A 14,414-nucleotide genomic window follows, 5' to 3' on the forward strand; every position below is an offset into this window, starting at 1 on the left:
ATCCTGACTAGTCATTATGGTATTTGTGATATAAGGAAAAGGGAGCACTGAGCATGGAGGTACAATTGGATTTCATAAATCTTGATTGAGTAGTTGTTAGGTACCAGCTGGAGAAAGATAAATGAGGCATTGCCTCACTGTTGAGAAATTCAGTGATTCAGAAATTGTCTAGTTGAGAGCTGAGTAAGCCAACCAGAAGCATACAATGCCATAAATGCTTTAATAATTTTATGAGAGTGAAGAAGATTTAATCCTGGCTCTGCCACTAACTGGCCATCTGATCTTGTCCAGCCACTTAGCCTCTCTGTGCCTCAGTTTCCTCCTCTGTAAAATGAAGGTTTAGAACTATAGGAGATTATCCCCACACCAGCTTCATCAGTCCATCCTTCTGCACCCAACCAGGCTTCCAACTGTCCCTTGTGTCCTTAGAAGTTCTCCTGTGATCTTTCTTTGTGTTGTTGCTCTAATTGACAATGACATATTAAAATTGGAGAAGATGACTTACACAGTTCTCCGTGATTGTGTACCAAGCCATGGCTATCAGGTCGAATGGAAAACCTAATAAGCCCTTTTATAAGATCCAAGGGAATAGTCACAAAGGGGAGGGTCCTAATTTTCATGAGTCATCCTCAGGAGACATCCTGTTTGAGGTAAAGGTATATTGAAGTTAGATCCTTCCCAAACTTGTAGGAAGGAAATATCTCTCCCCTTGCACTGGTTCAAAGTGAGGTTCCGCTATACCACATCCTGCGCTTGAAAGGCTCTATCAGAAAAGGCTGCAGAGGGTTTGGCAGTTTTGTCAAAGGTAAGGAACCCAGTTCCCCTAGACAGTATTTTATTCCCAAAAGCTGGTTCCGGGGAAATATTTCACAGCAAAGGTGGCCAGGTAACCTCCTGTGGAAGTAACTTAAGTAATCTCTTGCCATCCTACGTCCCCTCTGTCTTCTACCCACAATGAAAGGATTCTGTCGTATGAACACAAATTGTTCAAAAACAAGGGACAATGTTTAAGATGTACAGGCTGCCTCTTAGGGTAAATATTTTAATTTCAGAAATGCTGTGAATATTTGCCATTTCATTAATTCACACATGTCAATTAGAGAATCTTTATTTTTATTGGAAGGCAGTATAGTTAGTTATTAAGTCCCATTGCCAAAGTTCAAATCTAAACTCCAAACTAGGAATAGGCTTGTTGCCTAACTTCACTAATCCTCAATTTCCTTATATATAAAATGTAGATAATAACAGCTGAGCGCAGTGGCTCATGCCTGTAATCCCAGCACTTTGGGAGGCCGAGGCGGGCGGATCACGAGGTCAGGAGATCGAGACCATCCTGGCTAACACGGTGAAACCCGGTCTCTACTAAAAATACAAAAAATTAGCCTGGCATGGTGGCAGGCACCTGTAGTCCCAGCTACTCGGGAGGCTGAAGCAGGAGAATGGTGTGAACCCGGGAGGCGGAGCTTGCAGTGAGCCGAGATCTCGCCACTGCACTCCAGCCTGGGAGACAGAGCAAGACTCCGTCTCAAAAAAAAAAAAAAAAGTAGATAATAATACTATAACTTCATATAGTACTTGTGAAAATTAAAAGAGACAATATGTACAAACTGCTTAGCACAGAATGCTTAATAAATGTAAGTTGGCATTATTGTATTAATGTAGCTAAAAGCTCATCTATCATGTAATTTTCTCTTTAGTGGAACAATATAATGTGACTTTTGAATTGTTTTCAGAACCCAAGAAATCAGAGGAGGGGATTGGGTGTCATCCACAGTTTCTGACCAGTGGGGCAGTGAAAACAGATCAGGAAACAGGAAAATCCACTTTTTCTTTTTTTTTTTTTTTTTTTTTTTTGAGACAGAGTCTTGCTCTGTTGTCCAGGCTGGAGTACAGTGGCATGATCTTGGCTTACTGCAACCTCCTCCTCCCGGGCTCAAGTGGTTCTTGTGCCTCATCCTCCCAAGTAGCTGGGATTACAGGTGTGCCACCATACCCAGCTAATTTTTGTATTTTTAGTAGAGGTGGGGTTTCCACCATGTTGGCCATGCTGGTCTTGAACTCCTGGTCTCAAGTGATCTGCTAACCTTGGCTTCTCAAAGTGCTAGGATTACAGGCATGAGCCACTGTATCTGGCAGGAAATCCAAATTTTATATATACATACATACATACATATATGTGTGTGTGTGTATCTGTATGCATATATATATACATATATATATATAAGAATATATATAATATATATTCCCCCCAAAATTCAGTATTTTAGGAGACTGAAATTATTGCTAGGATTTGAGAAGGCACATATTTCTAACTAAATTTACACACATCTTCCACCTTTCTATATTTTACAAATTTTGTCATTAATTTAGTGTTTTCACATACCTTGTTCCTAGCGTGGGTTTCCTATATTTGCAAATTCACAGCCTTTTTTTTTTAACACCACTCACATTTAAAAACTTTTTTTCCTGTAGAAGCAGCACTTGTGCAATCTACCTTGTTAAAAATAAATATAAAGCAAAACAAAAAACATGCGGATGACAGAGGGTGTAGGATGCACTGGATTGCAAGAATGTGAAACAAATTTATTCTCAGTTTGAATGTTATATTGCAGTTGGAGTTCATGATGATTTACACCATTCATCAAACTGAAAATGCAACCCTCCATTTGGAAAGTGGACTGAGGTTTTAGGAGTTACAGATGATGTGTAGCATCCTTTTTCTTTCTTTATTCTTTCTTTCTTTCTTCTTTTGTTTCATTTCAGGAGTTGTGATAGAAACTAAAACTGTCACTATAAAACTTTAACAGAGAGTTTTGCAAAACAGGATTACAGTTTGTAAGATTGCAGCCCATAAACATTACCCCTTAATGTATTGACATTTCCTATTGTTCTAACACAATGGGCACTGGGAGTAAGGAAGGCATAATTCCTTATTAATTAGCAAATTGTTGATGTTCATAGTCGTGCAAGTAGTGATTTTACTTGCTCTTGATATAGGAAACCTTTTTTTCTTTCATTTCATTACGATCTTTATTCCTGTTCAACTATTTAATGGAGAATCTTGCTGATTTAATCTCAGTAACCACTGAATCCAAAAAAAATAAAGGCAACAGCTCATAAAATCAGCATGACCTTATTTTATACATGAATGTAATGTATCTTGATCAAAATGAGAGAGACATAAGTCCCTAAAGTAAAAGAAAGCTTTCAGTCTTAATTCAGACATTTAATTTGTTCATGTATAATGCAATACTAAAAGATCTTAGGACTTTCGTTAAACACGGAGAAAAGACGGTCTTAAATTCAGCGTGGCTGGGCGCGGTGGCTCACACCTGTAATCCCAGCACTTTGGGAGGCTGAGGTGGGTGGATCACCTGAGGTCAGGAGTTCGAGACCAGCCTGGCCAACATGCTGAAACCCTGTCTCTACTAAAAATACAAAAATTAGCTGGGCATGGTGGCATATGCCTGTAATCCCAGCTACTTGGGAGGCTAAGGCAGGAGAACCCAGGAGGTAGAGGTTGCAGTGAGCCAAGATCGTGTCACTGCACTCCAGCCTGGGAGACAGAGCAAGACTCTGTCTCAAAAAAAAAAAAAAAAAAAAAAAATCAATGTATTGCTTTTTCTCAGTTGCCTTGCTAATTAAATCTGCATCCTTTATATTTATTAATCTATTTATATATTTATTCTTTTTCCTGCAGTCCCTGGATGGCTTTGTATTTGCACTAAATCAAGAAGGAAAATTTTTGTACATTTCCGAAACAGTCTCCATCTACCTAGGCCTCTCACAGGTAAGTAAAACAATTTTAGATTCTTGGCAGCGATTATGAAGCCTTCTTCGGCCTCATGTTTTTCCTTCTTCAAGGAATATTCTGTTTAGCATGAATTATCAAATTTATTACTTAATGGCTTTACCTGACTGTTCTCTCAAAGTCAGTGAGAAATCTGTGTGTCAGTGTTGAACATTCAGAATAAACTTGTGCTCAAAAACTTTAGTTCCGCTCCCCACCCCCCAAGGATCATTATTAATTTATTGAGAACAAATGAAGTTTCTTCCCTTGGTTGTTTTGAACTTTGAAACCCCTGTGCCCAGTAGGAGAGGGACACACTAATAGTGCTTCCCTTGTGTCCTATTACTGGATGTTTATGGAGTACCCTGCATTATCCTGGGAGCTGACACAATGGCAGAAGTCATTTGGAGTCAAGAAATGCTGAAAGAGACCATTAAAATGTGTTGCAGGGAGGGTTCCAGCAAGGATATATTTTGCTGCCTTTGCAAATGCTTCCTAATGCTGAAAGATGATTTCATAAAATAAGATAGCTTTTCATTATTTGCCATTTAATTACTCACATGTGTTTTTTGGAGGGTAAAAGAAAAGAAAATGGAGGCTGATGGGCCAGGGACAAAAATCCTGGATGTTACTTCTCGATATTCCCCTGGAACACAAAAATTTAAGTTCCAGTGAATTCCAAGACATGGGCTGCATCTAGTGAATGCCAAAATATCCTGAAGCAAGGTTTGCAATTCAGCTAATTACCCAGATGTTTTCTCCATAAAAATGCTGAACATCTGGGTATTTGCGCCCATACAGGTTATTGGCTGAGTTTGACCCCTTTCATCTGGTGGTTTGGCATGAGGAAAACACTGCCTTAGTGGGAGGGATTTTGTGTGTGTGTGTGGTGATCTGCCAAGTTGGATAATCTACCGCTCGTTCAGTTGCCCCTTGAAGCTAGAGATAGAGATAAGATTTGTCTCTTTAAAGCAGGACCCACCCCAGACTCATTGCTTCTGAAAGTTGGCACAGCGCTAAGGAGACATCCAGCAAGGCTGGACCCTTTTGGCTGTTAGTGAGTTTGCCGGGTAATAGCTAAATCAAGAAAGACATTGGAAAATAATAGAGAGAGATATTTGGCATGTAAGGAGGCTTGGGGAAGGAGGAGAAACACTGCCAAATTTGATTATTTACTGTTGAGAATCCAAACAAGGGTCTGGTCTGTTAATGCTTTTTGAAGAACATGGAAGCTCTCAGCTATAGTGTATGGAGTAATCCTATTTTATGTGGACTTTAGCAAACCAGATGATGGAAACCGAGCTTTTGTTAACTCAGTATTAGTATTCTCGTATCTTATTGAAAGATCTGGTTTTGTAATAGCCTTTAACAGACTTTAAGCCTTGTCTTAATCTGTCTGGGACCTAGTATTGAGAATCTTCAATTTTGAAATTGGTGAGCCACCATATTGCGATGTTGTTATTACCATATAGAACTGGAAACACCACTGTTTGTTGTTCTGCAATGCACATATTCATGTTTCATGCAGGGTATCCAGCAAAGTTTAATAAGCCAGTAAAGAAGAAGGATGAATAATTAGTTTAAGCAGGTAAATGCTAATTAGGGAACTCCTGAAAAGCATCCATTATATACTAGCTCAAAACACATTTTACAGCCCTGGTTAGTGGTGTAATCCAAATTCTGTCAAGGCAACTGCATTTTCTGTAATTGAGATGTGTATGTTTGCTTTGCATAACAGATGGCTCTGTATGCTTAGACTGATAGCTAGGAAAATAATAATTGCATTATTCTGGCCAAAAGAATATTAGCTCTTGGGTTTTGGCCATCTCAGTCAGTCCTCCTGCCAGCACAGCATATGCACATATATGGATTGGATTTTCAAGGAAATTGATGCATCTGGAATAGTGCGGCCATCTGAAATATCATCTGTTCAAGAAAAATTTGGCTTTAACCCTATGCTGGTTTCTCCTTAAAAGTATTTTATTTAGCTGCTTTTCTACTGTATCATTAAATAAAATCTGAGACAAATAATTGACGTTTCTGCGAAATAAAGCAACTATGTAGACATGGTACAGTATCTGGCAATTTCTGTGCAGTCAGTCTTTGCTTTTATATATAATGGGTTTTAAAGCATGTACCAGTAGTCAGCATCTTGACTTATCCAGGGGCAGACCCTGGCCAAAATGTGCCATTGCCTTCTTCTCCTGTGGTGGATGTGTTTGGTGTTGGCAGAAACTGTCAAATATGCAGGTAGAGGCTATGAGATAGGAGACATGGGCCTTCATTTGGCAGCACTATACACCTGAATTGATGAGGGGTCAATCAGTAGAAAGTGATTTTTGCATATATCAATTTATGTATTTAAAAGTGATTTTTGCTTATACCAATTTATGTATTTAGAGTTCAAAACTTAAGCTTAAGTACAGTTCTGCATTAATATGAAAAGAATCTGATAAGAACATGATATATTTTTAAATGCCCAAAGCATGAGGGAAAAAAAAAATCTATGCTAAAACTCTGGAAAAGAGTTTCCAACCCAGTTTCTGAGTCCTAATAGAGAAATTGAGGTCCCCAAGATACAACTCTTTCCAAGTTTCATCAATGCCCTTTTTCAGTTTTAGGGGTTATGGGGTGATATACAAAGTAAATATACTCTAAGTCAATTAAGCATTTGTTCTTTTATGAGCACACACACACACACACACACACACACACACACCCTTAATCAAATGCAAACCACATGCTCTGCTTGTATTCTACAACTTTGGCTAAGTGGTTATTCTATCAAATTCTAGACAGTGATAAGGAATCTGTAAAGTTATGGAACCTCCTTTCCTTTCCAAATAGTTTTGTTAAATAAAGACAATGTGTAACTCTGTCATCAAAGACTTGTCCAGTGAAATTGTTAAGGAGGACGGTGAGCATGTCAGTTTGTTACAGAGCATAGCTATGTCTGTATTGCTAACTCTCAAGATATCCCTCCGTCAGTTTTATTTTCTTTCAATGTGTACATAAATGTGGTGGCTTTAAAACAGCTTATGCTCAGGAAAGAATTAGGATTCTTTTTTGGCTCACAAGAAAACAAGATAGGGAAACTTCTACTGAGCTCTGTTGTGTAGCATGGGGATAGAGACAGCCAGAGCGGATTTTCTCTTTGACACTCCCTTGGGTGGGACAGCTCCTGGTGTCCAGGGCATGTGCGTGCTGGGTATTATCTTTAAAGTATTCTCATCTTGTTGTAATTATGGGAATGAGTGAATGATGATGATTTCTGAAGCTCCTCAACAGTCCTCTTGACTTTGCCGGATGCACATGCATACATACATATACACACACACACAGAGAGAGAGAGAGAGAGAGAGAGAGAGAGGAGATGTATATATTTAACCTAACAACATCCAAGAAGTGGTTTCAGGTTATAGAAGTATGCACTGTTGACTTGCTTTCCTGTGTAAAAATGATTCCCAGTTACTCACCAAGAGGCCTTATCTTAAAGGAAGATTCCCACATACTGATGCTGAGTTTGGCTTGCATAGAGACTAAATAACTTCTTATACCTGGTGATGGCATTCAGAGCTGTTCATGACAGCTCTGCTTTCTAGCTATAATGGAACAGGCAGAAGTGAAAATGAATTAAGAAAACAGAATGGGTTCCCTAACACTGAAAATGTAGCAATGATATATAGCCAGCGTTTATGAAATCTCTTCCAAAACGTAAGGGGCTTAATCGCCAAAGAATCCAAAAGAGACTTTACATGATAAATAAAAAATATTTCTAGTTGATATAGGATTTAAAGCTTAGAGAAATATTTATTTGTTGGCTTATACTCTCCTCTTTCCACAAAGGATTTGAAATAGCTTACATAAACACATATGACAAAAATAATGTCAAAATAGAACTAGGGAATGAGGAAAAGGAGATAAGCAAAAGTAGGTAAACTGTTACCACATAGTAGGAAAACACAAAAAAGAAGCTCATAAAAAGACCATTTATTATAAATGGTCTTTATTAAAGTTTCAGATTTAACCATGAGCTTTATGGTAACCAAAGCAAAAAGGGAAATCCAGTAAACCATCAAAAATGAAAAACCATTGTTTCTCAAGGAAAGCAAAGTTTTTCTGGGACTGAAATCTGAAAATCTCATGTAGGATTTTGGAAGAGCTAACCTGTAGATTATGACATTGATTTGCTTCCACTGGAGTCCATATTCACAGCAAGGCTGTCGTGATCTACACAGCAAACACAAAGACCCAAATTACAAATCTCATAAGCAGGCAGAAGCCCGTTCCCCGACAGCCATAGCCGTGCAGAAGACCATTTGGAGAGCGATGTTCTGTTCCCGCATCCAGGCCTCACAATAGCATTGGCTAGTTTGGTGGTTTACATGGTTTCAAATCGGCTTTCCTTCACCCATACTCACATCCTGCATTTTCTTCTAAGCCCTCATGAGAAATTCACATTATTGTTGCCAGAGGCAGAGGACATGAGAGACTCAGGTAACCAGAGGATACAATTGGACTCACATCCTCTGAAAACATTTTTTCTGGAAAGTGAGGTGAGACAGGATAATTCTGATGCACACCTATCCCAGCAAAGTGCTTTCAAGTTAATATAGGGTCCTGTTTACAACAAAATGAGATCTAGAGCAAGCCAGGAAATTTTCACATTTGTATAGGGTGATATCATTAGAAAATACCCTACGTGCCAGCTAAAGCCTCTCTTGAAATGTGTTCTAATCACCCCCCACTGCCCCCAGTCCCCTCCTGCACATAATGAGTCACTTCCCTTTTTCTCACCAAGTCCTCACCCTTATATAAGGTATTTCCTGGGTATTTTAAGCCAGCCAGAAGGTAGCTGCAGACAAGGTTACAAATTGGCTAGATTCAAGGCAGCTTGCTGAAAAGGGCAGGGTGGCTGAAGATTATAATAAGAGTTAATAGAGGTGAAGGTGAAAGGGGGTAAGTGGTTGTTTTAAATTTGGTATTTTTTTTTAAGCCATGCAGATATATTTGCCATAAACTCCTTTCCTTATCCTGTTGTTCATCTCCATATTTTAGATTTCTCTGCATTTGTTATATAGAATGGCAAATAAAATTACAGCTACAGCACACAAGTACAAGGTCAAATAAATGACAGAGCTCAGTCTATTTGTGAAGCTATTCTGAAAGGGAACCATGGTGCCAAATGTGGTTTATTTGAATAATAAAGAAGAATTAGATTCCCCTGATAACTTGGCCGAGGGCCAATAAATCACTGGAGGTTAAAGATGCTATGCAACTGCCATGTCTTTCTTTTGCTTTTCCAAAGTGCAAGCCTCACTCTTCCATTCTGTGTTTTTCAATGCAAATCAAGTTGAGGTTAGTATGTGGCTAATACTCTTACTTCCCTGCTTGTAGAAGATATATATATTTCTTTAGTGGGGTTGAAAAAAAAAAGAAGACATTAGCTTTCCTTATAAGTTATTATTCTTGTTTGGCATCATCACATCCTAGAGAGCTGGAATATAAAGACAAAAAAGGTATTATTTCAACACAGCAGAGGGATTACAATGATGGAGCCAAGTGTTAGCATTTTTGCAGTTGGTGTTCTAAATGTATTCCATGCTAGGATAACTGGAGTTCTTTTAATAAATGAATGCAAATACTGCTTTATGGCCCCCCTTTTCAAAATATTTCAAGTAGACATACCTTAATTTTTAAAAAAGAAGAAAAATATATAATTTTCTGCAGCTTGCGACCATCCCCCTGCCACCCCAACTAGCAAGTCTACATTTTTCTCCTGTACACTAATCATAAAAAGTTCATCACTTGTGGGTTAACAAAGAAAAATGCCCTTTTGAATGTGGAAGCTCTGAGGGTTTGGAGACTATTGAGAAAATATAAGTATCAAAATAATTCAGAAACAGTACAAGGCACAGTGGCACATTATCAATTTACAACATTTAAATTGATAAATGCTTGGTGGTGAAGGCCTACAAGGGCACTTTGAAAAGCAAATAGCGACCTGGTGAAGAAATTGATTTTTCCCCCCCGAAAATGACTGCATGATGCATCATTTGACCGCATGCTGTCCGAGTGCTTGACAGAGATAATCTCAGCAATCCCACGGGTGACCTTATCGTTCTCACCAGGGCAACTTTGTCTACGTTCTGACTTTGTGCATGTCAAGGTTCCTCCCGGCAGGATCCTTGGGGGAAAAAGTTCCTCTGTTCGATCCAGATATTGAACTGCTTGTTCTTCCCCCTTTTCCTTCCACCCCACCCTTCCAAATAAGCAAACGCGCCTCTTTATTTCATCCATAATTATGAATGAGCCAGGCAGAAGAATACAGCTCTGTGCTCTGTATCTTTGTTGAAGCTCCTAATGCCTTTTAGTTCATAGTTCTTAGGTGATCATCTATATTGGCAGGGATCTTTTTATCAGAAAGAGTAGAAAAAATCCCTAATGTTCTCCTATAATGCATCGCCACCTTGAGCAGAATGGAAAAACCTAACCAGTTTCTTTCTTCTCTGTAGTTGCAGGGTGTTTTATTTTCCTCCCTCCCTTGTCATCTTTACATAGAACCCTTCTGAAACTGTCTTAAGTCCACGTCAGTATCTAATAATATTATTCTCTTGCAATCCAGTGATTTAAGGTTTTTCTCTTATAACCTTAAAATTATGTAACAATGACATAAGGCCCAGAAAGCACGTCACCTGTGCTATTTGGCTTTGAATCTCAATGGCAGCCTCTTTGCAGAGATTTGATAGAATCCACAGGGCTTCTTCAGGACCGTTGGTGTTTGGAAAGTATTTTTCTTCCACAGGGGAATAATTGACCATTTTTTTATGCCTAGAATTTTTCTGTTGATATGTATGGATGTGTGGATGTGTATGTCTGTTGATCAGTAATCTTCCTGCCACACAGCTTGTCGTTGATAATTACAATTCTTGATTAGCCACTTCTTAAAAGCAGCAAATACCCTGCCTGGTTTGGCACCCTGAAGCTGCAGTCCCCATTGCCTCTGACACCCTCAGTTCACCATATTCAACCCCTTTTACCTCCTTCTTTCATCCACAACATTAATTCTGAGTGAACAAGACGTGCTTCCTTGCTTTTGACAAGATTTGCTGCAGTCTCATGCGACAAAAACCCAACACTCATTCCAGATTCAGAAAGTAGGATTTATAACAGCATTTTAATTTAATGTTGGATGTCGAACATATAAAGAGATCACAGTAGTACTAGAGCTGAAAATTGATGCCTTTTTTATTAGTGTCCTCTCAGAAGTGGGTGAGACGCTGTTTGTGCAATGGAGCACAGAGCAGCACAGTCAGATGAATGAGGATATGCTATCTGCAAGGAATCATATTTCAAGCCACTGTCGGCCTCTATTGATGTGCTCAGAGTTGAAAGGTTATGCTAGTAAATGCCATCCGAATTTCCAGCATTAGAAATCAGTAGAATAATCTGCTGGCTGTCACTTTATGCTTAGCCTGAATGCACTGTGTGGGGATGTTTTACTTATTTTAACTCCACATTAATTTCTTATTACAGGTGCATTTCTTTCTCTCCTCATGCTTTCATCAGTGCCCAAATGGGACTGATTTTTAACAGGTCTTCAGAGTAGACCGCTATCTGTGAAAGAAAATGAAAGAAATGTGCGTCATCGTACGTGAGAATCATGTTATTCTTATTTATTCCTTTGAACATATTTTTCCAGGCAGTGAGGCTAAAACACAGGAAGTTTGTGCACAGCGAGCTGTTCTTGTTAGACTGAATCATAGAATCTCAGGATAATTCAAGATAAGCTTACCATTTTCAAATGTATGAATTGAAAACCTACATTGCTTCTTAATTTCTGGACTTAAAGTGAGCAAGACAAAAAAAGGAAGATGGAGTATTCTTCTTTTATAGTTGAGGAGATCTAAAGTCAGAAAAAAAAATACTTTGTAAGGAGCTACTTCATTTTATTTGTGTGGATTAAACAGTATTTTCAGATTCATTCTGAGGTAGAGCACTGAGCAAAAGTAAGATTAAGAAAATTTAGTCATCATTCGAAGTCTGTAATTTATTCATTTTTAAATAATGAAACGGTGTTTTTCTGAATTAACCCATGTATTATTCATGCAGGCATTGGCAATGTAATGTCCCTGGTTTTCTGGAAAGCAATACACATTTCTTTGCCTGACAAGCAGTATTTTCTATATGGTATTAATTTAATGGCTTATTTTATTATGCAAAGTTAGAAAGTAAAGATAATTTCTGTCCATAATGTGGTGCTTATATAGGCAATATATGCAAAATAATACCTCTACCACTTAAGCTGGCTATCCTTTCTCAGTTAGCTTGGACCCTATAAGAATGATGAGTGAATGCAAACTGCTCATATGAAGAATAAGAAATAACTTGACCTTCTGGGAAGGAGGTCATAAAATCATTAAATTCATGTGAAATCCAAATTTCATTTCTACACACACACATTCAATCTATATTGGGTTTTAGCTCTTACATAAGAAGATATGGTTTTCATGACAGAAGTAACATGGCAACAATTTCAGTGATAATTTCAGTAGGACTGTAATAAGGAAATTGACTTTAGATTTTTGCATAAGTTCTAGAACTAGGCTGGTAATCTGAAAATTGATGTCAGTTTTAGACAACAAATGCCCTATGGCTTTTTATCTTTCATCCTCACTCCCTTCTTTGGAATGACAGTCCAAAGATATAATCTCTTTTTCTTAAAATCATCATTGTTAAAGAGACTGATAGCAGTTGAATTATTTAAAGTATCTTTTGGTGCATTTTTGTGTAAATATGTGTGTATTCACATGCCTATATATGTTTATAAATGCATACAATTTGTTTCTTTCTGATACGGTTTTCGTGCCTACTGCATTTTTATCTACAGATATAAATAATTTCCAAAATGATTCACTAAAGCAGCACACCAGGTTTTCCTTTGGGCGTCTCTTCCTCCTTTCAGGCTCCTACAGCTGCAAATTTACCACATTCAATAATAAGACAAAAACTTTCTCTGATGCTGTTAATTTTTAATGTGCTGGCAGATTAAATCTATTACTTTCAATAACTATGCAAACTTTTTGAGAGCAAGAGAATGTATGCAGAAAGAAGTTTTCCCTGGGAAGGAAAAAATATGGCCTAGATTGGATGTTTTCAGGGCAGTTCAAGGCCCTTGGCAGAGGTAACACAGATACCTGTGGGCCACGTGTGGGTTTTGGTGAACCTAGGAAGTATGTCAGTATATGCATTTGGGTATCAGGTAAAGAATTACAGATGCTGTTTAGATTTTCATCTAGGTTTTGGAGAAGCAAGCTTCATATTAAGAAACCCCTTCCCTCTTGGCCTTCTCTCGCCAATAGAAACATTGTTTTAGGACCCTAGGTAATCCTGTTTAGCACTGCTTTGCCACGGAAACAATAGAAAATTGGTTCTTCACTAGGAACGCACTAAGGCTTTAAGGAACATGCAGATAGGGGATGGTTTCCTGAACCTCTGAGTTTTATTCTATAGCCTTGACCTTCACGTATTTGTTCCTACTCTACTTTCTTCAATACTTCTTTCTGGCTAAAGTCCCTAATTGTTAAACTTGGTATTTATTAGGAACTTAAAAAGCATTTGTACTAAACGTTCTTGTCCTTATAAATAGGGGAGACGCAGAAATGTTTCCAGAAAATGTGAATGATAGTGCTAGCTCTCTCTATGGTAAAGATCTGGCTCTTTACCATAAAATGTACAGGCTTGCCTTGCTTTAAGAAATGTTAAGGCTACAAACCTGCCAGATGACTAAGTAAGACATTATTTGTATTACAGTACAGATGGGGTATTTGTGTTCCTTTAAGTGGTGAGTTCCTTTTTTGGGCTTTAAATGTCTATACAGAGATTGTTATCTAATCTACAAAATCAAAAGGGAGTGAAGGAAAGAGAGACAGGCACAAAAATTAAAGTATTCAGAGGCATTCCATTTTAAGATCAATCAGAAATGAGGATGGAAAATGAGATTCTGTTGGCAGACAACTTTTTAAGATCCCTCCTAGTAAGCACAGATCTCCTTAGCCTTGGTTGCCAAGTGCAATGGGAATGTTGCTTGCAATTTGGTCATCTGGAAGAGGAAAACATGATCCAACTGTTCAGTCTAGTTGTCCAGGGTCACTTCAGAGTGCTGCGCAGCAGCGGTTTTGCATGCTTGTGATGTCCTGTCTACATATCTGTGTGAATTAGAAAAGTCTACACATCCCCGAGGACAGAAGATGCAAATTCAAGGAAAATAAGAGGTGAGACTAGGAACCAATTCCCTGAAATAATAATAAAAAAAACCCATAATTTTTCCGGTTCATTAATTAAAATTGACGTTGCCGGGTTTGCAAAGACCAAGAAAGGACCGTGCCATTCCACTACATTTCAAAACCTTTTCACTTGAGCAGACAAGTAAATCATGCAATTACTGGGACTCATTCAGCTCTTTAGTAAAAACACGGCCCTGCAACCTTGGCTGTAGCATACATGGAAATTAGAAGAGTTGAACTGAAGATATTTCTAAAATGTCACAACTGCTCTGTGACACTGGATGATATGTTTATCCTTTCATTATCACTTAGAACACCTGGGGCGGTGCTCAGGAAAT

General features: G+C 38.3%; 1 protein-coding gene across 14 annotated transcripts in view; it reads left to right on the forward strand.

Annotated features, from left to right (window-relative positions):
• The window catches only part of NPAS3 (neuronal PAS domain protein 3), an 871,353-nt gene that overhangs the window by 624,750 nt on the left and 232,189 nt on the right, over positions 1-14,414 (forward strand). For all 14 annotated transcript variants that reach the window (XM_063651524.1, XM_063651525.1, XM_063651526.1 and 11 more), the window contains one exon: positions 3,701-3,790. In XM_063651524.1, coding sequence (XP_063507594.1) covers positions 3,701-3,790 — 90 coding nt within the window. The remainder of the gene's footprint in view (positions 1-3,700; positions 3,791-14,414) is intronic.

Source organism: Pongo pygmaeus, chromosome 15 (genome assembly GCF_028885625.2).
Source record: "Pongo pygmaeus isolate AG05252 chromosome 15, NHGRI_mPonPyg2-v2.0_pri, whole genome shotgun sequence".
Taxonomy (NCBI): Eukaryota; Metazoa; Chordata; class Mammalia; order Primates; family Hominidae; genus Pongo; species Pongo pygmaeus.